Source organism: Scyliorhinus torazame, chromosome 9 (assembly GCF_047496885.1).
Source record: "Scyliorhinus torazame isolate Kashiwa2021f chromosome 9, sScyTor2.1, whole genome shotgun sequence".
Lineage (NCBI taxonomy): Eukaryota > Metazoa > Chordata > Chondrichthyes > Carcharhiniformes > Scyliorhinidae > Scyliorhinus > Scyliorhinus torazame.
This window is the reverse complement of record NC_092715.1, coordinates 230,793,890-230,819,564: the sequence shown is the minus strand read 5'-3', so window position 1 is coordinate 230,819,564 and position 25,675 is coordinate 230,793,890. Positions and strand designations below refer to the sequence as shown.

The 25,675-nt window shown below is 42.4% G+C and overlaps 1 protein-coding gene across 11 annotated transcripts in view; it reads right to left on the bottom strand.

The window, feature by feature from the left end:
- The window catches only part of LOC140429759 (nuclear factor 1 B-type-like), a 967,235-nt gene that overhangs the window by 41,385 nt on the left and 900,175 nt on the right, over window positions 1-25,675 (bottom strand). For 9 of the 11 annotated variants that reach the window (XM_072517155.1, XM_072517149.1, XM_072517147.1 and 6 more), the window contains one exon: window positions 23,813-23,901. The exons of the other annotated variants lie outside the window; for them this stretch is intronic. In XM_072517155.1, the coding sequence (XP_072373256.1) occupies window positions 23,813-23,901 (89 nt within the window). The remainder of the gene's footprint in view (window positions 1-23,812; window positions 23,902-25,675) is intronic. 11 annotated transcript variants of the gene reach the window in all.

The following is a 25,675-nucleotide window of genomic DNA, read 5'->3' as shown; positions in this document are numbered from 1 at the left end:
CGGTTCTCTTTACAAGGGCAAAAGGCCTCCTTCTGCACTGTAAATTCTATGTTTCTATGATGTAGTAGAGTTCCTGCCATGAAAGTTTGTAAATCCCATTAATAATAATCTTTTATTGTCACAAGTATGAAGTTACTGTGAAAAAGCATGTCATTAGCAGGTCACCTCCCTATACCATCCCCCTACAAGTAGAAATGAAGGTTCCATTTGCAAAACATGTATGTCCAGTGAGAACATAACTGATACCACGGAAAAAGATAATTTGAATACATTCTAGGAATTAGTGTGAATTTGTAATGAATCGAGTGCATATTCCCTTTGGACAAACCTACCGTGTCTGAAACAAGCAGACAAGTTGTTAATACAGAGAAAGTAACTCGATGGAGTGCAAAAGGGGAATCAAATAAAGATAGCCAAGTACCAGAAACAAAGAATAGTGCAACCATTCCTCAAAACATGACAGACCAAGATGTGGAAGGACTGTCAAGCCTCAAGCCCGTCTGAGCTTATAAAGTCCAAGACTTGAGATGGGGGAGCAGGAACAACAAGTAAAACATTGTAATGTTACACTCGGTTAGAAGGGAGGAACATTTTCTTTGGAGAAGAAAAAGGGAAGTTGTGATATTGTGTCTGCATGCATGGTAATGTAAAGGTGCTCAGCAGAGCAATGGTTAATGTGGGACTGGAAAATGGCATTGCCCATGGTATGATGTAGAGTCACATGGTAAGGGACTCAGAGAACAGTCTGGGAGCACATGGAGACAACAGTCCCATGGGACCATGTTTAAACATACAAGTCTCAAGATCTCCTCATTGAGACATCTAAAGAACCCATATCCTAACAGAAAGAAGTGGTTCAACTTGGAGATAACAGAACTAAAATCTATTTTCTTTGAAATTCCCTTTTCCACTGACAAGCTTCACTTTGCATATGCCTTCTCAAATTGGCAGCAGCAATTCAGAACAGTTTGTGGCCTAGATTGTCTCCTTCTTTGGAGGAGATGCACGATCACACAGGAGCCAGAAAGTGAAAAAGGAAGCAGCAAGAATGCTTAATGTTTAACAGGTTGATGAATACTGGCAAAATGGGAGAAAAGAATTTGAAACAAAAAATTGGAAAGATTTATAGTTTCCTCACAAAACACATGACAATACACCATGGGTAAGTCATCAATGCAAGGAGTTACAGTTTCCCATGTTGTAACGGTTTTTCCAGAGCAGTTTGCCTTAAATCGGACAAACCAGGCACAAAGTAATCTCAAATCAAGCTGCATCTAGTGCAGAGCACATTGAAAAACATCAGTCTGGGAGTGAGCCCTCCACACACAAAACCAAGTCTCTAGATGGCATTAATCAGCACAGCAAATTTCTGCTAATTGCACCTTCTTCTGACTCTTTGAGGAGACTTTTAAAAATTTGTTTTAAGTGCAAGGGCACTGATGGGCACAGGATAAAAGTTTCTAACCCTAAAAATATATTGAATTTAATGACTAGTAAATTTCTGTATTCATAGAGTTTTACATGAAATCCAAGTTTTACAATACGGAATGAGGCCCATCCTCAACAAGCACCTATATATTTTAATCCCGTTTTCCAGTATTTGAATGCAATGGTATTAAAGTGCTCATCGAAATACTTCTTAAAAGTTGTGAGGGTTCCTACCTCCACCACCCTTTCAGGCAGTGAGTTCGAGATTCCAATCACCCTCTGGTTGAAAAGGATTTTCCTCACATCTCCTCTAAACCTCCTGTCCATTACCATAAATCTATGCCCCCTGATTACTGACCCCTCAACTAGGGGGACAAGTACCTTCCTGTCCACCCTATGTATATCCCTCATAATTTTATACATCTCAATCAGGTCCCCCCTCAGTCTTCTTTACTGCAGGGAAAACAGCCCCAGCCTATCCAGTGTCTCTTGATAGCTGAAATGATCCAGCCCAGGCAACATTACGGTGAATCGCCTCTGCATCCTCTCTAGCACTTCCTTTCTATAGTGTGGTGACCAGAATTGCACACAGTACTCCAGCTGAGGCCTAACCAGCATTTTATCTAGGTCCAGCATAACCTCCCCACTCTGATATTCAATGCCTCGGTTAATAAAGGCAAGAATCGTTTAGGCCTTCTTAACCACCTGGCCTGCTGTCTTTAGAGATCTGTGAACATGACAGCAAATTCCCTTTGATCCTCTATACTTCCTAGGTTTCATTGTACATTCCCTTGCCTTGTTAGTCCTCCCAAAATGCATTGCCTCACACTTTTCATGGTTAAATTCCATTTGCACCTCTTCTGTCCATCTAACCAGCCCATCTATGACGCCCTGTAATCTGAGGCGTTGCTCCCCACTAATATTTGTGTCATCTGCGAACTTACTTATCATACCTCCTACATTCGGACACAGGCTTCCAGTCACAAAATTAACCACCACCCTCTGTCCGATCACTGAGCCAGACTTGGATCCAGTTTCCCAAAATACCCTGGATCCCATGGGTTTGTGCCTTCTTCATCAACCTCCCATATGGGACCTTGTCAAAAGCCTTACTAAAGTCCATGTACATTACATCAAATGCACTACCCTCATCTACTCACCTAGTCACCTCCTCAAAAAATTTCTAAGACATGATCTCTCTTTCACAAAACCATGCTGACTATCCTTGATTAATCCAAGTGGAGATTAATTCTGTCCCTCAAAACCTTTACCAGTAGTTTGCCTACCACTGACATTTGGCTCACTGGCCTGTAATTTCCTGGTCCGTCCCCACTTCCCTTCTTGAATAATGGCACCACATTTGCTGGCCTCCAGTCCTCTGGCGCCTCTCCTGTGGCCAAAGAAGATTTGAAATTTTTTGTCAGAGCTGCTGCAATTTCCTCCCTTGCCTCCCACGGCAACCTGGGATACATCTCATCTGGTATTGTTTATTGAAGTCATTTTCAGTTACAAAAAATCTGGGCACCCGCAATTGGAGGAGTTACGCTCTTGTGAAAATGCTTTTTTTTTAACTAAATACATTTCCAGCTGTATTCATATAACTGCACCAAGTTACCACTCGTAAATATATCAAGGATATTTTTTAATTCAAGAGGAGGAAAATAAACAATTACATTCTAAAGTTCTAGTCCGACTGCACCGTTTTGTGAAATAATTTACTTTGTGATTATTCAAAGGCGTTTGAATGGAAACTTAACTGTAACTTGATTTCAGAAAACGTTGACAATTTTGAGTGCAATTTGGACTCAAAATGCCGATTCACCTAAAAAAGAACCTCTACCCCAATTTCTTTCTCCTGTGCCTCAAGTCCATCTCCGATAAGGCTTGTGATACTTTTGGTATTGCGGGAATACATTGAACATCGTGCTTGCCTAAAAATAATGCAAATACACTTGAAATGCAATTAATTGCTTTTGAAATAGTTGATGGCCTCCTAATATTTTGCTTTTAAAATTTAAGCTTTTTCTTTTAAAACACAATAAACAAGTCGGCTTTCCTTGCAGATTTGGGCATGTTGTCCTATACAAGGGCATCTGGATTATCGTTTTTGTCATGTGATCAAAGTTCCTGAAATTATTTCCTGAGATTCATTTTTCTTACTTATGGACATTTGTGGAATCCATATTATTATAATTTGCTACGCTTAAACATCTCATTTTCTGTCTCACTCGCTACGGAACTAACTACTGAAGGCCACAGTGAGTTGCTCATTAATGTTTCCCACCTTCCCTTTGCCGAAAACACTTTGTCACCGCTCAATGCCTCCCCCAACAAGCGAGTTGATGTGGAGAACTTGCTATTTGGGCACCCACGCAGTTCGATCAGAAATTCACACTGCTACGGCATCAACTTTAACTTTAATTGACGATGCCTTGAGCAATTACATAGAACGATGTAAATAAAGAAGGCAGTTCAACTCACTATTCCTAATGATACTTGATTATTCAGTACAATACATTAATCAAATTTTACTGGTCGATCAAAAAAAGCCAAACTACAAAGCAAAAACAAAATCATTTTTCACATTTTCCCAGCACATTGCCCTGCAGGCTAGCAAGTATCAGTACTAGTGGTATAATTTACATGAATGTGCCAGCTCCCTGGTAAACTTCAATTAATATCCTGCAGTATCAGCAGATGTGAGCACACTTCTATCCTTCTATCACTGCTGTTGACAAACACACAAGTAACAAAATAGCTAAAATAGCCAATTAAACAGAAGCCAAACTTCAGCTATGTTTAATAAATTATTTTTTGCTCTCTCCAGGTTAATGCCAGAAAACTAACACTAACACTTCCCTTGTGCATTTCCTATCACCTCCTGATGTATCACATCTTAAAGTATTATCTGAACTGAATGTTGGAAGGTGGCCAATCATCTGCTGGCTTTTATGTTGTGGCTTTTTTATGCACCAACAAGGATCTGGCCTGTTATATCGCTGACTTTGATGATTTCTGCATGTTAAGGTGAATGCAATTGAGGGAGTTCCAGCCCTTTAAAGCATGTGTCCTGAGTGAGGATGATATGCCACTGAGTTTGACTTTGCTGTTGTATATAATGAGTAGGTGGAACCAACGCCAGCCTTCAATCACTGGAGCACACTACGGCAATTAAAATGGCATTTTCTATCAAAGGAATTTTTAAAACTGATGCATATCTTGCTCGAAGTTACTTGTTTTTTGGTCTTGATGCTTTTTTTAAAAATCCCGTGAATCTATTTGCTGTTTTAAAAAAGGCAACTGAGAAGGAATGAAGGAGAAACACTGAATGCCATTAATTCTGGGTGAGTATCTGAGGACGGAATTGGAAGGAACACAATATTGCAAGAAAATATCACAAGTTCTGATATTCTTTTGATTTTTTCAGAACAAAAACCATCAAACCAGTGAAAAATATTGATGACGGACTTTTCTTCAATTATTAGTCCATTGGCCTTGCTTTTACTAAATCTAAAATGCACTTAAGGACGGTAATCAAAGAAAAGTGAGATCTCCTAAGGAATGTGTAATCCTTATTAGTTGCCAAATCTTGCTAAAATTTTGCAGCTTTGCAGAAATGAGGAGCAAGAAGAAAAACTGAGCTTGTTGTAATAAGAAAGCTCAAGATTTGGAAGCAACAGGAGAGTTAAGTTATTATTTCCAGATAAAATGTAAAGAATTGAAAAATGAAGGGAGGATGTGGCTCAGGTGCCAGTTCCAACATGACCAGAATCAGCTCCTCCTGGCAGTTCCTATTCAATTCAACCTGCTGTAACACAAACCAATACAGTCAGGAATCAGGATGATAATTCCGGGCAGGATTCTCAGGTCGCCTATCCGCATGTTTCTCGGCAATGCGCAGTTCGCTGACAGTGGGAAGAGAGAATCCTGCCGTTTGTCAATGAGACCTCCTATTGAAGCCATCCACGCCGCCAGGAAAACCTGGTTAGGCCACAACTAGAGTACTGCAGCCAGTTTTTGTCACCACATTTTAACAAGGATGTGAGTGACGGTCCTTCAGAAGTGCTTTACCAGAATATGCCTGGGTTGAGGAATTATTACGATAATGTTGGGCCGAAGGTGCTGGGGCTGCTCTCCTTGGAGAAAATGAAGGAGAGAAGCGATTTGATTGAGGTGGACAAGATTCTGACCGGTTTAGATAAAGTGGACAAAGAACAGCTGTCCCCATTAGCTGATAGTACAAGGACCAGGGAAACACAGATTTAAGGTTTTGGGCAAGAGATGCAGGGAGGATGTGAGGAAGAACATTTCATGCAGCGAGAAGTAAAGATGTGGAACTCGCTGTCTGCGATAGTGGAAGCAGAGATGATGAATGACATCAAAAATTCCTTAATTTGCGTGAGCTTTTGACGGAAGTCAATTTCCAGACCAAGAGCAAGAGTATGTGACCGACTATAGTGCACTGCAGAGAGCTCGCATGAACTGGATGGGTAAATTACCTCCTTCTCTTCCGTAATGATTCTATGGGTAGATTTTAATGGGGGGGGGCAGACTTTCCCGTTCCACCACCCAAACTGGGCTCCGATCGTGGGCCAGGCCACCGTGCGGGCACCTCCCGGGGCCAGATCTCCCCCCCCCCCCCGAGGCCGCCTGCGGAGCCAGGTCCCGCCGGTAAGTACCTGTTGTAATTCACGCCGGCGGGACCGGCCTAAAACAGGTGGCCAATCGGCCCATCGAATCGCCGGGGGGCCCCTGCCAACGGCCCCCGACCAGCACAGCGCGATTCCCGCCCCCACCAAATCCCTGGCGCCGGAGAATTTGGCAGCGGGCGGGGGCGGGATTCATGCGCCCCCCCCCCCCCCCCCCCCCCCCCGGGCGATTCTCCGACCTGGCAGGGGTTCGGAGAATCCCGCCCGAGTTCTCTAATTATTTCATGAAGGGAGCATCAACAGTGCATATTGTCTGGAATTTTCCAGACATGAGAGTCAGCTCCTGACCTCGGTACAGCCTTGCTCCAAACATGGACAAAGGAGCTGAACACAAGAGGTCAGGTGAGTATGACTGCCCTTGACATCAAGTATGGCATCCAGGAGCACAAGCAAAACTGGAGTCAATGGCAATTGGGAAAACTCTCTACTGGTTGGAGTCATATCTGGCACAAAGAAAAATGGCAGGGGTTCTTGGAGGCCAATCATCTCAGTCTCAGAGCATCCCTCCAGGAATTCCTCAGGTGTTGCCCTCGGCCCAACCATCTTCAGCTGCTTCATCAATGACTTTCCTTCCATCATGAGGTCAGGTGTAAGAATGTTCATTGATCATCGCTGATTGCACCATGTTCAGCACCATTCACAATTCCTCAAATATTGAATCAGTTATGTCCATGTCCATTGGACAATATTCAGGCCTGGCCTGATAAGTAATGCCAAGTAACATTTTCACCCCACACACAAGTGCCAGGAAATGATTATCTCCAACAGGAGAGATCCTAAACATCTCCCCGTGACATTCTATAGCAGTGTTTTCAAACTTTTATTCCCTGGAACCACTTTTACCAACTGGCCAACCTTCAGGATCCATGCCAGCTGACCTACACGACCCACGTCAGCCGACCTTGGAAACATTCTTGCTTATCTTTAATGCGACAGGTGAGCCTGCTTGGTCCTCATGATCTCACTCCAATCAGGTTCACAAGAGGAGAGGGCAATGAACATATCAGGTGCAGACTTCAGCTGGTTCCTTTGTGCTGTCTTCATCTTTGTGAGGTCAGAAATTCCCACCTCACACATGTAGGTTGTTGTGAGGGGAAAAGCAACCAAATACTTGTTTTACTCAGCATTCCTCAGAGACGCTACTCCAGAATGCTGACAGCCTCATGGGCTTGTGGCCTATTTTTAATGTGCTGTCACAGGTGAGGCGCAGAGGTTCAGTCTCTTTATTTGGAGTCAGCTATAAGTTAATCATTGACTCCAAGGCCTCAAACCCAAAAGGATTTTTCACCCACTTCTTCTCTTTCAAAATTGGAAACTTCTCTGGAAGGTAGCGACAAAAACTGTTGGTCAGCGCAGCCAGATGCGACGAATGGTTAGCACTGCTGCCTCGCAGATCCAGTGTCCCGGATTTAATTCCGGCCTTGGGTGACTGTGTGGAGTTTGCACTTTCTCCCCGTGTCTGCGTGGGTGCTCCGGTTTCCTCCCACAGTCCAAAGATGTGCGGTTTAGGTGGATTGGCAATGCTTAATTGCCCCATAATGTCCAAAAGGTTACTGGGTTATGGGGATAGGGTGGAGGCGTGAGCTCAAGTAGGGTGCTCTTTCCAAGGGCCGGTGCAGATCCAATGGGCCAAATGGCCTCTTTCTGCACTGTAAATTCTATGATTCTAAATATGGCTTGCCAGTCTATTGACGGTTCCCTTACTAACATTGTTTTCTTCGAATGTCGTAGCAGTATGGGGAACATGTAGTAGTTTTGGCTTTGTACTCGCATTTGCCAAATTTTCAATGACTTTTGGAAAGCCTCTATTTCTTCACAGTGCAAATAGCAATCATCATCTTTCCCTTGTAATTTGGATACAGTTCATTTAGAATTGAAAAGATGTCTGCAAGGTAAGATATGGTTAGATTTTCAGTACTTCCTGCACATAATACCCATGGGCTTTGCATCCTGATTTGTATTGGCAAATTAACAAAGCAATACCTCTGGAAATCACCTTTATACTGCTTTGTTCCTGATTTCAGTTTCTTCTTAATGGGTTGTTCACCAGAGGTCATGGATCTCTGGATACAGCTTGCACCAGCACTGCTTTGTCCTGCCGTGGACTCTCCTCAGCAGTTTTCTCCAGCAGATTCAGTTGCGAGATCCAGGCCTGTTTGTTTCTCTGGCCCTCTATTCCTTATTACAAAATTACCCATCTTCAGCTTCTCTTCACAGTTGCTTGCTTGCTGATTGCTACAAAATGTAGGAATCTCTCCTCTCTGATTTCGCACCCTGACCATGGACATACAGGGCATGTGATGTCAGTGTATGTGCTGGGCATGTGACCGGCTCTCTGCCGCCGCTTCTGGTGGGAAGACTCCATCGTTTTTAAATACAAATTTAGTCCTGGGACAGCACACTGATGTCAGGAGGAGGCGGTCCGTCTCGCCGGGCTCCAGGCCTGCGCACTGCCAGGTCCGCTTCACTATCACTGGGTCAAAATCCTGGAATACCCTCTCTAACAGCAGCATGGATAGACCTACACAGTACAGACTGCAACGGTTCAAGAAGGTGGCTCACCTTCTCAAGGGCAATTAGGAGCAATAATACTGGTCCAGCCAGCGATGCCCACATTTTGTGAAATACATTTTTAAAATAAGGAGGTTCAATGAGCAGACCTGCAGAACAGGATGGCCTCTACTGGATGGAAGCTGCTATCTAACATTGGGAAACTCCAGTCGGCGGGTAATGATAGCCCCTGATTCGGGCCTTAATTGGAATTTATTGACTGTCTGCTTCTGCAGAGCGGGCTGCCCATTCCCAAGGCTGCCCTGCTCCGACAAAAGTCATCAGGAGGTGGAACAACATGGGGGAGCATCCTGATGGGGTTTCCTTTACTTTCCTGTAACCTCTCTGCCTTCCAATGGATTGGGGAAATTCCAGATTTTGGGCGGGATTCTCCGAAATGGAGGCAGAGTGTTCGCGCCGTCGAGGTTCACGATGGCGCGAAACGGCCCCTATCCCGACCGATTCAGGGCCCGATAATGGGCTAGGAGCGGCGCCGCGTCATTTACACGCGCCAGGCCTTGGCGCCGCATAAAGGCGGCGCCGCATACATGACGCGGCCGGCGCCGCATAACTGGCATCACCCGCGCATGCACGGGTTGGCTGGTGCCAACCCGCGGATGCGTGGTTGCCGTCCTCTCCGGGTCCGCCCCGCAAGAAGATGTCAGACGGATCTTGCGGGGCTGCGGAAGAAAGGAGGTCTTCCTTCAGAGAGGACGGCCCGACAATCGGTGGGCACCGATCACGGGCCACACCCCATTTGAGGCCCCCCCCCGGTGCAGGATCCCCCCTCCCACCCCCTGCAGGCCACCCCCCCAGCGTTCCCGTGCTGTTCCCGCCGGCAGCGACCAGGTGTGGACGGCGCCGGGAGGAACCCGCCGTTTTGGGCTGGCCGCTCGGCCCATCCGGGCCTGAGAATAGCAGGGGTGCCGGAGAATCGCCATTTTGGATATCTTGGGCGATTCTCCGGCCTGCGCCATGCAGAACTCGACGGGGCCGTTCTTGCCGCTTGGGTGAATCGCGGGAGGGCATCGGACCGGCATCGCGGGAAAATTTGGCGACCCAGGCGATTCTCCCAACCGGCGCGGGAGTGGAGAATCGCGCCCTAGGTCTTTTCCCTTTCCCTCCACCCCAAAACCAACATAAGTTGGTGCATCTTTTATCCTCAACCAGACCATACATAGGAAACTAATCAGATTATTTCAGTGTGCTGTACTATAACATTGCTGCAATTAAATTTCTGTGTGCATGCTATAACATTGTTGCAAATAAATTCTTCAAAAAAAAATCCAGTGTAAAAGGTGACTGACAACGATTAAAAGCAAACTCCTACTCCGATAAAGTGTTACTCTTGGATGTACATTGGTTCACTTGTCAATGGGAAGAAGCATCCCCATGTTTTCAGACCTATATGGATGGCGCAGTGAATTGGGCTGTTCAAAACATTTTGTCCCGCAATTTGTAAATCTTGCAATTTTGCATATTTCCTCTACTGCAATGCTGAATCAACATTTTTGCCACTTGCAACAGCTAGGCAGCTCATTAACTGTAAGGATGTGAAAATAGTGTTATTCCAGGTGTACCACAAGGAAAGAGATTTCCCCTTCTCCCATGTTGAAAATGAGTGTCACAAAGTGGCCAATGGAAAATCAAGGCCATGCCCATTTGGAATGACTAGTATAAAAACATAGATTTGCAGGATCAATGGTCCACTCCCTATGTAAGTTAACCAGGAGTGCAATGAAGATAGGAACATATTTCGGATCCTGACCAAAGCTACCAGTTTCCATCAGGATCTGTTTGGAGTTCTGGCCTGAGACTCAGTTAGAATCTTGGCTGCAGCAATCTTCTCTCAGAAAAGGGCGTAGTGAAATGGCCACAGGTCTGTGTTATCCTTCCCAACCCTGCTAATCCATCAAAGCAGCATGGCTCTTTGATCATGAATGCTCTCTTTTTTAAAGAGCTTCATGCTATTTCTTCATGCTATTTCTATTTGAAATGCTTTTATTCGCACTTTTTGATATTATATGGAGGGTACCAAAATTAAATTTAAGGCTTCACAATGTATCTAAAATTTACCACAAGACCTCTTTGGGTAACCATAAGAGAAATACAGGGAGGAAAACCCTTGTTATAGACCAGAATAGCTAGTAGATTTCAGGAAATCCTTTATGCTTCCAGTTATTATTTGCTTAAAACATTACAAACAATTTTAAATACTATAATTGTATCTACAAGCTAAATACAAAGAGCCATTAATTGCATTTAACATTGGATAGAATATGTTCAGGCAGAAAAGATTTTCACACTCCGTATGCAAGTTTTTAAACACATTCACATATGAAAATGTAAGCCAAGGTTAATGACTATATATGTAAGGATGTTTTGCATCATGTCTAAAAATAAAGCTCCAGACTTTCCCTGCACTGGAGATGCTCTCCGGCATGTTGGAAATCTGAGAAATGGCCAGAAATTTGAAGTTCCGCTCCCGAACATTTTGTGACATGGGACTGAAGTCAGGCCGAGGAATATGCAAGCACAATTTAAGGAGGCGAGTATGAAACCCGGAGTGTGCAGAATAGACCAGGGAAGAACATAAGAACTAGGAGCAGGAGTAGGCCATCTGGCCCTTCAAGCCTGCTCCGCCATTCAATGAGATTATGGCTGATCTTTTGTGCACTCGGCTCCACTTTCCAGCCCGAACACCATAACCCTTTATCCTTTTATTCTTCAAAAAACTATATCTTTTTCTTGAAAAGATTTAATGAAGCAGCCTCAACTGCTTCACTGGGCAGGGAATTCCATTGATTCAGAATCCTTTGGGTGAAGAAGTTCCTCCTAAAATCTGTCCTAAATCTACTCTCCCTTTTTCTGAGGCTAAGCCCCCTAGTTCTGCTTTCACCCGCCAGTGGAAACAACTCCCCACATCTATCCCATCTATTCCCATAATTTTATATGTTTCTATAAGATCTCCCTGCATCCTTCTAAATTCCAACAAGTACAGTCCCAGTCTACTCAACCTCTCTTCGTAATCCAACCCCTTCAACTCTGGGATTAATCTAGTGAATCTCCTCTGCACACCCTCCAGCGCCAGTACGTCCTTTCTCGGGTAAGGAGACCAAAACTGAACACAAGTAGGTGTGGCCTCACTAACACCTTATACAATTGCAGCATAACCTCCCTAGTCTTAAACTCCATCCCTCTAGCAATGAACGACACAACTCCATTCACCTTCTGAATCACTTGTTGCACCTGTAAACCAAATTTTTACGACTCATGCACTGGGACACCCAGATCCCTCTGCACAGCAGCATGTTTTAATATTTTATTTTTTAAATAATAATCCCTTTTGATGTTAGTCCTACCAAAATGGATAACCTCACATTTGTCAACATTGTATTCCATCTGCCAGACCCTAGCCCATTCACTTAACCAATCCAAATCCCTCTGCAGTCTTCCAGTACCCTTTGCACTTTTTGCTTTACCACTCATCTTAGTGTCATCTGCAAACGTGGACACATTGCACTTGGTCCCCAACTCCAGATCATTCTATGTAAATTGTGAACGATTGTGAGCGCAACACTGATCTCTGAGGGACACCACTAGCCACTGATCGCCAACCAGAGAAACACCCATTAATCCCCACTCTTTGCTTTCTATTAATTAACCAATCCTCTAACCATGCTATTACTTTACCCTTAACGCCTTGAGGAGGTTTGTTCTTGGCAGATTCATTTGGAGAGATAGGATACCCATTTGAATATGGCCTTGAGGCACCTTTGGGAGAGATAAAGCACCAACTGGAAGATGTAAGGCACCCTTAAGGATTGTTAAAGGTAAACATGATTGGAACTATCAAGGAAATGGAAAAGCTGTCAAGGAACTGTCAAAGGATATAACGTGCGTTGATATTGACAGGTTAATTGTGAAGGGTAGTGAGTGTGGGAATCTAGATTGGCATGAGTTGGCACTAAGGTGGCATGAGGATATGAAGGGACATGGGAATGTTGGGCTCATAAGGGGTATGAGGGTAGATGGGGGCTTTAGGTGGCATACGTTAGCATGGATGAGGCATGTGTGGGAGATGAAGGGTGAGGGCTGGGGACTGTTTTTTGTTTATATCTTTTTTGAAATAACATAGTAATAGAGTACAGAGGCCAGCTTTCTGTGAGCCTGTATCTGCTCCTGGAAGCCTCTGCACTTGTTCCGGGGTGGCAGTCCAATCCAGTCCACTCCTTGGAATAAAAAGACCAACTGGAGGCTGCCATTTTTAAGGGTAAGATTCGCAGAGCTGGTAATTTGCCTATCTCCCCGCACTCAAATCAGGTATGAAGACCTGGGCCAAACTAATTTGTTCAGATTTGCTACGAGTAACAAGACAAAATAATTTGCGGACTATAATATAACCTGAATTTAATCATTGCTGTGTGTTTCCTTCACGAAATGTAATAAATGGCATTTTCACTACTACTCACTGGTGACATGAAAGTATCCATTAGAAATCAGATTCTGAGGCACCTTTCCTTACAATTAATTTTTTATGACAAATATCCTTCAAACTGAAGGAACGGACAGTCATGGCTAAGAGATGATGCATAGTAAGTAATATTGGGGATCTGAGTTAGCAGTTAATTATGTAATACCAGAGCAATCGTGGAATATCTGTGCGATTTTTTTAATGTTCCCTCAACTTCTCCCAAGATCAAATCATATTAAAACACACTGATACATGTATCCTACATGGACTCCTTCACAGTTGTTAAGCCCCAGTTTAACAAAATGCGACTTAATCCCACTTTTTTTCCAGCCCAAATCTCATTAATGATATCCACTGTGAAAGTTGTGTTGAAGCAGTAGGAAGTTCTTTGAAAGGCACTATGACTACATTCATCACCAAAGTCCTGGAGATACACCGTGTTACTATCTGCAGAAGAGAGAAACCTTTCGCTGCCACAGCGCACAACTATGCATCATCCTTTAAGGAGGCGAATTACCAGTGCACACGTTTATGCTCCTCGTCTTGCGTTTCAGAGCTGACCTTATGAGTTCAAAATCACAAGTGGCTCAGAGGGGTCTCTGGTGATTTTTGCCTCCACTCAGCAGTAGCCCGTCCTCTTCCAACCACCAGAAGAGGCCTATTCTGTGGGCTTCATTTTCTGAACCAATCATGCTCTCCTGAGTGTATGGCCAGAGTTTCAAAGCGGGATCAGGAACCGGACAGCAGGATGGATTCTGGGTCCTGACTCTGCGCCACAACTCCATCACTCTTGCGACACTGTTTTTAAATTCAAGTGACCTAATTGAGTAGGCTAACTTGGCACCCGATTATTGGCATCTCACAGCTCCTGGAAGTGGGAGCTGCCTGCCTGGGACCAGGGGCAAAGGCAGGTGGCAGCCATGTTTGGGGCTGCCGCTGCCTTGCCAATGAAAGCAGATAGCGCCTTACAGGGTCAGCAGTGATGATGGAGATGAATGAGGCCATGACGGAGAATGTAAGGCCAGCACTTGCACTGGCCCAGCAGCTGTGCTGTCATGCACAGATGACATTTTGGGTAAGCCAAAATAACATTTAAAAATTCCATTCTGCACCCTATCGGCCCTTTAACAAGCACCTTAAGGAGCTTAATGGGCTACTTATTAAAGGTGCAAACTTTGTGTTCCTTCCCCCGCTGGCCCTTTGAAAATTTCAAACTATCCTGGAAGTGGCAGGATCTTGAAATGATTTTCAGGACCGCTATTTTGATATCAGGCCCAAACCAGATCCCGACCTTGTGGCTATTTGAAAATCTGGTCACATGTGCCTGAACTTGTGCGTGTTTCAAGTGTTGAAGATGTTAAGAATGTGGTACGACTTGGTGTCAAAAGGCCCAGCTTGTTGATCTTGGGATTGTGGTTTTACCTGCAATAAGAAGCAAAGGACACATTAATCAACGTGCATGGTTGTTATTAAGTTGTTCATATTAGTACAGAACTCATGGTGTAGCTCACCATAGTCACTGCCTTATGTTTGCATAAAGAAGGAATGCAAGGATAATTGTACAAACCTGAAGCAAATTTTTCTCTTCCAACTTGCATGTTATCCAAACCATGTCATCCCAGCTGGTGACCTCCTCCAGCATAGCCTTTTCATAAGAGTGAGAGCTTTGGTTTGCTGGGTCTCTAAATTCCACTCTCAACACCTGGATTCTAGACCTTCTGATAAAAGTGACCTTTTTCTGAAAGGGAAGAATAAATATACAAAAATATAGAATGAATAAGCAAATATGCAGCAGCATATTTTTTGAATCCCCCTGAATGCACCGTGCCCCTTTTAAAGGGAGTTTGAAAGAACATTTGAAAGCTGCTTAAGTGCATGGTACTTGTCAGTTAACTGTGTAAATATATCGATTCTTCAATTTTCCTCATCCGCAGAAATCTGGCTTCCGCTATTTTTTGTCCGGCTGTACGAGATATGAATTAATCCTGGGCGGAGGATTGCTTGATGCGAGAGTTGTCTAGAAGTTAGCGGACTCCAATTTTGGTCCTGAGTTATCTAGTTATTAAGTATGATGATTAGAATTTGGCAGTGCTACCTACCTATCAAGACTTTCCCCATGACTGAGAATCTCTCCGTGATGAAAAAATAGCAGAATAATAATAAAGTGGCCAAAGATCCTGAGTCCTGCCCATAAATATGGAATTTCTTCCAAGACTGATTGGGCGGGGGTTTGTGCATGTGCAGTTTACTGAGGTAGTAGACCATTTAAATCATCAGCTGCCTCGACTGAAGTGGGAATTTGGTTACCCAGGAATGTGAAACCCGATGTTTGCAGATCAGGTCATGTAAGAGCTGGTCTGAATGTGGGGGATTAGTTTGGATAGCCAGGATACCATTTTGGAGAGATAAGGTACCCCATTGAAATTGTTCCAGGACACATTTGGGAGAGGTAAGGCACCCTCTAGGAAAGATAAAGGACCCTTTGGGATTGTTAAAAGTAAACATGACTGTATAAAAAGTGCATGAATTATTTGGAACTGGTAAGGAACTGTCAAGGTATCAAAGGACTGTCAGAACCTACTGGAACTGTCAGGTCTGCCAGTGGATTTAACTCTGCTGGGCTTTAAATTATAAAAATCAGTGTTTGATATTTCATTATTGAAAAACTATTATCATAGTGGGGTGAGCAGTTTTATTGACAGCTCCAAGTGGTTCAAGAATAGAAATGTTTGTGTTTATAAAAGATTAGTTGAAGGAATTTCCAGATATTGAGTTTTTTTTAAAAATCAATGAAAGTGTTTTTGGTTTAAAATAGTGACATAATCAATGGACATCTCACTTTATTGCATGTCAGCATGGCTTGGACGTTTGCCCATGGTGGATACAAGGTGAATTGGTATGGAGAGTGTAAGGGCAAAGGGTGGAGTGCAGGGCATCAGTTGACATGAGTTGACAGAAAGTTGATCTGGGAGCTATAAAGGACCATTGGGAGGGGCATGTACAGGCATAGCGGGTATGAGAAACCAAAGGGGGTGATTGGGAGGACATGGGGTGGCTTAGAGGGCGAGGGTTGAGCATGGGGAGCATGTAGGGGTTGAGGGCTGACAGCTGTTATTTTGCTTCCATCATCATTTTTTAAAATTAAATTCAATGATGCTGGAGCACAGATTCCACCCAGCCTGCCTCAGACCCTTGTAAGGGGTGGTGGGCCTGACTTCTAATCCAGTCTGCCTGCTATCCAGAATTAAAATTGGACCTATTGGTGGCCATATTTAATGATCATGTTTGCAGAACTGGGAATTCTCCCAACTCTACGCCCCCGACCTGAAAGCAAAAGTCTGGGCCGTTGTTTCAAGAATTATAACTTGTTAAAGTTTAACTCAGAAAATTCCAGGCCTATCTCTTTGCTTCAGCAACTTCATAGATCGAATTGATATGAAGATATTCAAGCAAACTCGCATGACATGTAGAACCTAATAGCTACCAGATATGGCAGGCGATGTTTACTTGAGTTAATATTTCATTGCTTACCTCAGCTTTTTATGTTGTTGAATCTAACAGTCACCTGGAACATCCTTCTGGATCATTCTTTGTACATTCGGCTACACTAACGTCCTGGATGAAGGCCTCCAAAACGAACATAAGAGCTAGGATCATGAGTAGACCAGATGGCCATTCGCCCCTCATCTTCGGCCTCAACTCCATTTTCCTGTCCATTCCTCAGATTGATTCATAGACAACTTATCCTTCAGCTCCGCAGAGGCCTCTTCATGTTCTCATGTCTCCTGCAATCTGCAGATCTGGAACTGTAAATCTTCAGCATTCTTCCATTTTTCACAGATATTGTACACACCACAGATGTTGTGGGCCGGACTGAACTATTTATACAGGCTAAACAGCTGCTCCACTAGTCAAGCAATAATCTTGAACACATTTTCCAACTGCTCAACAAGTTCAGACACCCCATTGCACCTGTACATCCAGAAAATTCACAGTGAAGTTGGCTGCTGCTGCAAATGTGCCAAGTGAAGGTAGAAGTTCTAATTCCCGTTTATTGGGCTGCCTATTTTACATAGAATTTAGAATTGTTTTAGTTATAATAGTGCCATTTTTATGTGGCTGCTTCATATATACCAGAACGTCCAGGTAGCAAGTCAGAAAAGCATTCCTTTGCTTTTAAATATCACTGAATCATTATTTTTAGAAAATCATTGAGACTTGTAATCTGAAAAAAACAAGCAGTGGTTCCTTATCCAGAAACTACTCACCCAGCGATATTCAATAAACAGTACCACTTAATTTGTTAAGATTGAAATGGGACGTGTGCAATGCCTACTCTCTAGTTCCACTACTCCACGGGTGACAACACATAATTAAATGATTCCTACAGCTGACTCGATGGGGAAATATTTGCTTTACCTAGGAATCTCAGGATGACCATTCAGTGCCCAGGTTTCATAGAATCATAGCATTTACAGTGTAGAAGGAGGCCATTTCACCCATCGAGTCCGCACCAGCCCTTGGAAAGAGCACCCCACTTAAGTCCACACCTCCACCTTATACCCATAACTCAGTAACCCCACCTAACCTTTTTTTCAACACTAAAGGCAATTTATCATGGCCAATCCACCTATCCTGCACATCTTTGGACTGTGGGAGGAAACCGGAGCACCTGAGGAAACCCACGCACATACGGGGTGAACGTGCAGACTCCACACAGATAGTGACCCAAGCCGGGAATCAAACCTGGGACCCTGGAGCTGTGAAGCAACTGTGCTAACCACTGTGATACCGTGCTGCCTTTAATAAACAAGAAAATTATTAGTTTATCATAAAACTAGACTTGTCAAGTAGAAGGCAAAACTTGCGAACATACAGTATGAAATATGAAAGTGTAATCATTACTCTTTCTAGATACACACACACATAAAATGATGGATGATAGAATTATTGAAACTGTGTCTGGGTTATACATTTTCTCTCAGCACTGCTCTGCAAAAAAAAAAAAATTGATGACTCTTGCATTACTTTTCAGGCAGACCTCATGGAAAACTTGCAGTCAGCCAATTTCAGAGCGTTGAGCGACTTTGGAGCAACTTCCATTCACTTTTTGCTTTCGACTGTGTCCAGAACTTCAGGAGATGTTGTCTTGTTACCCAAGCAGCTAAACCTCTCGTTTTCTCCCCAAGAGCAAAACCTGCCTGCCAGCTTTTAAAACAAACTTTTTTTTTCCAAAGCCGTGAACCACCATGTGACCTTTTTGTCAACAGTCCACCAGGGTCAGGAGGTTTTCCAGCTTCTTTAAAACTGCTTCATTACATTTTCTGGTAAAACACTGTCTTTTCCAGCAACAACAGCCACTACAATCCTTGTGTTGACCTTTTAAGGTACAATGGGTGGGATTTTCCGGCTCATCCCGCCAGGTCTATCTTCCAGTCCAACTGAAGGTGACTTCCTGCGGCGGGATGGATGAGGCACACAAAGTGCCATAGATGAGACCGGAAGATTCCATTTTTGGCCAATGGTGAGCTGTCTCCGCCACTGGAAAACATGCCTCGGGGGTCATGGGGTGGGGGGGGTGGGGGGTGGGGGTTGAAAATCCTGCACAATCTCTCTGAGAAAAAACAAATTGAGTGGAACGCGGTCCTTCTGCTAGGTATATTGACTGTGCACCTCTTATCAGTGGACGGCCGAGCTGCGGCCATTCCTGCCACTAGGAAATTTGGCCTGACCATGTGAGTGTGTGTCAGGTATCCTTCCTGACACAAATCCTGGCACTTTAACTGGTCCCCCCACCTGCCTTTTATTCTGTCACTGGATGGCCAGGAAAATCCCAGACAATGTATTTTGGAATTTCTTGTCATATGTCTGGACAGAGCCGAATAACTTTTTGCACTTGTTTGATGACGTTTTATTTTTCTGTTTATTGAGAAATAGATATAAGAAATGGAGTAAATTGTTATTATTGATCGAGGCAGAGATATTCTTGCATTCTGATGAGAGGTCACTGTCCTGAAAATTAGGGGAATTTTACAGGGGAACATATTTTGTTCACGACCCACCAGTGGAAATGTTGGTCAGCAGCTCTTTAACTTTGAAACAAAGGGCTCTCACTGTAATCAGATGGTGGTGGTGGCCGTAGCAAGGTTTGAGTGAGACTTCTGCGCCTCGTGGACAGGAAGTCTCACCCTCGAGAGCTTCTGGCCAATCTGGTTGGCCGGCACTGAGTAGTCCCGGCAGCACTAGAAGGCAGTAATGGCTGTTGCTTGGACAACAGAAGAGTCCCAAGAAAGGACCATGGATAATGTAAGTCTGGGGATTTTCGACGAGGAAGGATCGGGGAGAAAGGGTGTTGGGAGGTCAGGTTCAAGAGGCCAGGGTTAGGAGGCAAAAAGTGAGGGGTAACTATCTTGAAGGGAGTGCCCCCAGAAGGTCAGCCCTCTTATTCCTGCCTTTTACCCTGAGTTGGGAACATTCTACCTTCCCCCATATTATGGAGGCTGAGGCAGAAAGAAGCCATTAGATGGCCTCTAACTGGCAACTTACGGGCCTCCATAGGCCTTTGGGTGGGAGAGTGTGCAGGCCTTACCTGCCCATGTTAATATGGGTAACGGCTGAGAGCTGTATGGGAAAATCGTGGGTTAACCACTTGCATTATTTTATATGCCTCCCCCCATTTCAATACACATGAGGTGTAAAATTCTCCTCATTCACCTTGCTTCTCTCTCCACAGATAATGCCTGAACTATCGATATTTCCAATACTAACTGTTTTTATTTTACATTCTTGTTAACTTTAAAGTTGGTGTGGGTTCGCAACTTTAAAATTGACCATTAGATTGCTCACATGCAGCCAGAGGAAAGTATCTTACTGACGAGAATTGTTCAAGAAAGGAGATTATACGAGCTTGTCAAGGGTAAATGGAGGTAGGCAATAAATGCTGGCCTTGCCAGCGATACTCACATCCCATGAATGAATTTTTAAAAAGACTAAAGGATAAAAGAAAAAAATTATAGTTTATCTAAGATGTCACAATAGAACTACATAATCCACGGTAAAGCCTACTCTATTTATATATCTGAAGTGCTGTTTGCAGAGCACAGAATCATTCATTTTTGATACAAAACGTCACAGATGTTGAACTTTAAAAAAAATGTTTACTGCTCAATGTCATCCACAATCTTGACACCAGCTACAGTTTCTAACATAAATGAACATAAACATTTCCTGCCCACGAGCTCTTGGATTTAAGATAATTAGTCAGGCACATGGGTTTTCTGAAATGTTTATCTCTTGCCAACTTCTTGTTACTGTTTGACTCAAATGAGTTTATGAAGGAAAACTGAAAACTACTTTAATAAGCTACAATTTGATTTTTGTTTGGAATTTCTTGTTTGTTTTCCTCGGCATACCCCTTGTCAAGTTTCACTTACATCCTTTCACTATTATTTCAGATAGGGCTGTAGTGCGAAGAGGCTCAGATTCAAAACCTTCATTTACTTTCAGGAGGGACAACTTTAATTTAACTGTCGTAAGGCCACATTTGTCGGTTTTGAATGTTGGCCAGCTCAGCGACTGGAATCTGTAATTCACATGGAGCGAAATCTGCGTCTCAACTGCTGGACTTCTTCAAGTCATATTTTCTTCCTTAATCCATTTCCCACCTTACACACAGCTGGACCCCCGGGAAAAGTCTACAACCAAGTGAAAACATTCCACCTTAAAACAGTTTTCACACTGTGCTGGGCGATGTCGGTTTTGCATTTTGAATTATGCAGTAAGCTCCTCCTCTGCTCTCCCCCACATAGTCTCTGCCAAAGTCATCTGACAGGAAACTAAAGATTAAGTCTGTCCTACCTCAGGGAACAAAGAGCCCACAGAGCAATGAAACAGCTTACTGCAGAGTGCAAAGTTTCTAATCCATCTCAAATCTTGGGATTTGCTGGAAACTGTCAATGCAAAGTTGTTTCTTTACTTTAGCGCCCTGTCTGTGGATCATCTTTCGCACTGTACCATCCACATTTCCATAACGGTTAACTTGAAGCACCAAACATAATCGTGTGGAAATTAGACTTTATTGATTGCTTTGGTCTATTGTTCCCCTTTTTTAAGTCCCTGTAGTTCAAGTTCAATCTGGAATTACATCATGTCTGGTTTCCCTTGGTTACCAGACAGCTTGCGACGTGACCATGATTAGAGAGGAACAAATAATCTTCTTCATGCATCAGCTCCCCATCTAGTCAAATATAAACTTTTTCTCACAAGCACACCTCAAGTATGCAGTGTGGTTAATTTATGGATTATGGTCTAAATTAGATTATGTAATGGCTTCTTAATGGATTGTTGACCCTTGTTTTCTCATTTACATGTCTGGGCGTCTTACATCTAAGTTCCGGAGAGGAGTAGTCAAGAAATTATATTTAGACTCATGTGAAAATTTGATGGATTTGCCCACATGATGTCGGATTTTACTAAATTACACTGAGATTATTTGGCTACAGGTTTTTCAAATTATCTTTGTCAACCAATTTTTCTGGCGCACACATTTTACAATTTAATTTATCTTGATCCAAGTGAAAAAAAATCTTTACAATATTCTCTAATTCTAAATTACAATCATGAGAAATTAAAAAAGAGTAATTAGGCATATGATCTAGATGTTTCCAAAGATTTTCAAGAGCATGAAGGCATTCTTTTGAGTTTTTCCAAATACAATTATGGAATTAAACATTCTCGCCCAGAGTGCAGCATGAAACAGCTGCTTCACTGTAAGTTTCATGTAAGTTACTGCAGTAACATAAACTTATGGCAGGAAGTGCTGACCCAGTACATTTGCCAGAATAGTCAAACAGAAACATTTATTTTTATTCAGTAGAGGAAAATAAATAAGATTATTGATGCTACATGCAAAAGGATTAACCTTTTAAATGCATTACTGGATTTCCTTTTGCATTTGGCTGTACACAGACCAGCTCCCATCACTCAATATTCGGAAGGCCTTCACTTGAACAGTTAGAAACTAACAAAAATGTACAGAAGGCTAGGAAGCTTCCTGCAAAATGGCAAATAAAGTGGCAGGTTATTGACTGGAAACACAGTCATAACATACTACTTTTTCTGAATGGAAGTATGATTCAGAAGCAGAAACACATTTAAATTTTGACTAGAACACTCAAACCCTACTGATCACATAATTTGTTTTGTTTAAAGCACATAGCCTCAATGTATGGCCACCAATTAACCAAGCTGTATTGCACAATTCATTAAATATAGATATTACACTTGCAAACAAAACACACCTTATATGCAATGTTAACAGAACTCATCAAACTATTAAAAAGCCTACACACTACCAACTTTACATAACACAGAAAACACATAAACGTCATGAGTGAAATAAGCATAAGTTGCCCTATTATCTAAACGGCAACCTGGAACAAAAACACTCAATGCATAAGCAATGGAATATAGTCCTATATTTTGAAAATGCTGAATTTGTAACTGTAAACTATTAAATATTAATTTGAGAATGCATGTTTATAAATAAAAGAGAAATAAAGTTGGTATTGAATGTTCTGTTAGTGAACAATTGTGTCCAGAACCTCTGTCCCTGCTTCATGTATGTCCTTAATAAAACGACTCCAGGAGATCTTAACTGCCTGGGGTCTTCCTGTTAACTTTGCAAAAACGTAACAAAAAATAGTAATTCCTCTTAAATATAAATCAGGATTGTAATTTTAAGATTGCAATATCCCTCTTTGCTGGCCTGCAGCTGTCTACTTTAGAAATCTTTGACGGCCAATTTTGCTCCAAAGAGAATTTAATTTTGGTTTCATAGCATTTCACTGCGGTTTATTATTCCTGTTCTCTTGTAAGTACCAGTACATTAAGAAATGCATTCACTTAATTCTCAAAGCCAAAGGAACATTCACTCAGTGTTTCCTTGCAGTTCATATGTATTCTCTAAAAGCTATTTTCCAGAGAATTCTCCCCAACTAGAATCACCTGGGTCATGCACTGCCTATGACTAAGGTTGACATATGCTCAACTCTGAGACCACTGCCTATGTTGTTAGCTAAGTGCCAGAATGTGCATTGCCTGATTTGCCTTTCCTCTCCATTTGTTAGCCCTGGGACTCCATTTGGTCTTCCCTAAGAGCTGAGATCTGGAGCTCAGCAGGATGGGACTGGAACCTATGTATCACAGGTCTTTAGCGTCAAACACCAGTTCTCATGTATACTGTACTGTAGCTACTTTCCTGATAAGCAAACTAATAGTTTAAAATGTACATACTTTTTTCTGTAAAAATCATAATCAAAGTGATTATGAGCACCAAACGTTGAAGAGTTAAAATTTCTGCTGTGCTAGCTTTCTTTCAGACTTCTTAGAGTATTTTGAACAGATGTTTTTCATTTAATTCTCAGAAAAGGGTGGCAGCCATGTTTATCTCAAGCAATGTGGGAAAATTCAAGGAGTTTCACATTTCCAAATCCCCTGTACTCCAAGAGTGAGAAAATGCTGAGGTAGAAGCTGACTGTATAGATTTGCACCAAATAACTTCAAACAGGCTTGAGGCTAGACAACAAGAAGAAATAATGCAGTTTCATTTTTGATATGCAGGTGTAGATTTTAGAAATATGTAAAATATTACCTTTGCCAAGCAATTCCCAAAGTATCGTCAGTGGCACTGGGGTATAAATGCCTGCCGTTTTGATTCATGGTCCAGTCACAAATCCTCAGCTGTCAATTGAAACCTATCAGTGAGATTGGGTATCGAGCAGAACTAGACTCCAAGAATACATGCAAAAAATTCACTTCCATTAAGAAAGGCATTAGTCTGATTAAGATGCAACATAGATTTCAATCAAGAAATATTAGAAAGTTAACCACATTGGTTCAACATTCCAGACAGATAGAGTAAAGGTTAACAAGATAAAAAGTTCATTTTCTGTTTTACTTTATTTCCTTAAAGGAACAACCTGCACTGCAAGAACTGGGAATTAACTTCTGCCAGTCTCACAACCCTTTACATTGTTTTGAGGAATTGACACAAAAGCTACACTGATCTTTGGGGGCGGGGGGAGCTTCAAATCAAATGACTCCTCGGCCTTGTTTGAGAACAGCATTTGGGAGCTGTAAAGGTCTTTGCCTTTTTCTCATAAATGGCACCAAGAAAGATTCAACTTCCTTGTCAGTTTCAAGGAGCACTTGATAAAACTTTATGGGACAGACATGCCCATATTGCAAACACTGATTGTATATAGTGTATACACCATGGTCAATAACTGAGAGTGAAACATACATGTACAGAAAGAGTGTGCGAGTGAGTGAGTCAACATAAACAGCAAATAATAAAATGAAGAGACAAAATAGAAATTACAGAGTGGTTATAATGCTTTATATAAATTGGAAAATTCGTAATGCTATTAGTCCGTGAATTCAACTATTTTACTACATATAATTTAAACAGGAAGTTGCACTTAACATTTTATTTAACAATGAAGAAATATGCGTGCAGTATCACTATAGGGTGTAAACCAAAATATGTTTGACAATAAGTAAAAGTATCGAGAGTTTAATGCTAGGTCATTACTAACAATAATTCAATGGGTACAACTGAAGTAGTATGTCAATTATCCAAAAAACATTAGTACATAATGTGTGATGGTCCTCTCATTGACTTCTGAAACAAACTGCATGATTTTAGCTGAACATTAATTTTAATTATATACAGGCATGTTTTCACCCAGAAGGAATGTCTATCTCCATTTTTTATCAATTAACTGGTTCTTTCCCAACTTTTTTTTCATCAGTGTTAAGATCCATTTTCCAACTCTGTCAGAGAGTTACAAGATACTGGTAGGACTAGTGAATGAATGCAACATCTTTTTCTCAAATCTTAAACTGTTTAATAACTCTAGGAAGCCCATCAAAATCCTCAAAGATTTCTATTCTGATTTCTTAAAAGTCTCATATCTTGTGATCTCTAAAACAAATCCTGCTACACTCTTTAAAGAAAAGTGATTTATATCACTCGTTCTTAGTTCCAAATTTGCAGATGACACCAAGTTGGGTGGGAGGGTGAGCTGTGAGGAGGATGCAGAGATCTCAGTGTGAATTGGACAAGTTGAGTGAGTGGGCAAATGAATAACAGATGCAGCATAACTTGGAGAAATGTGAGGTTGTCCACTTTGGTAGCAAAAGCGGGAAGGCAGACTATTATCTGAATGGCCATAAATTCGGAGAGGGGAATGTGCAAGTAGACCTGGGTATCCTTGTACACCAGTCACTGAAGATAAGCATGCAGAAGATACAGCAGGCGGTAAGGAAGACAAATGGTATGTTGGTACAGGAGCAGGGATGTCTTGCTGCAATTATACAAGGCCTTGGTGAGGCCATACCTGGAATATTTTGTGCAATTTTGTGCTCCTTATCTGAGGAAGGATGCTCTTGCTCTCGAGGGAGTGCAGTGAAGGTTTACCAGACTAATTGCTGGGATGGCGGGACTGAAGTA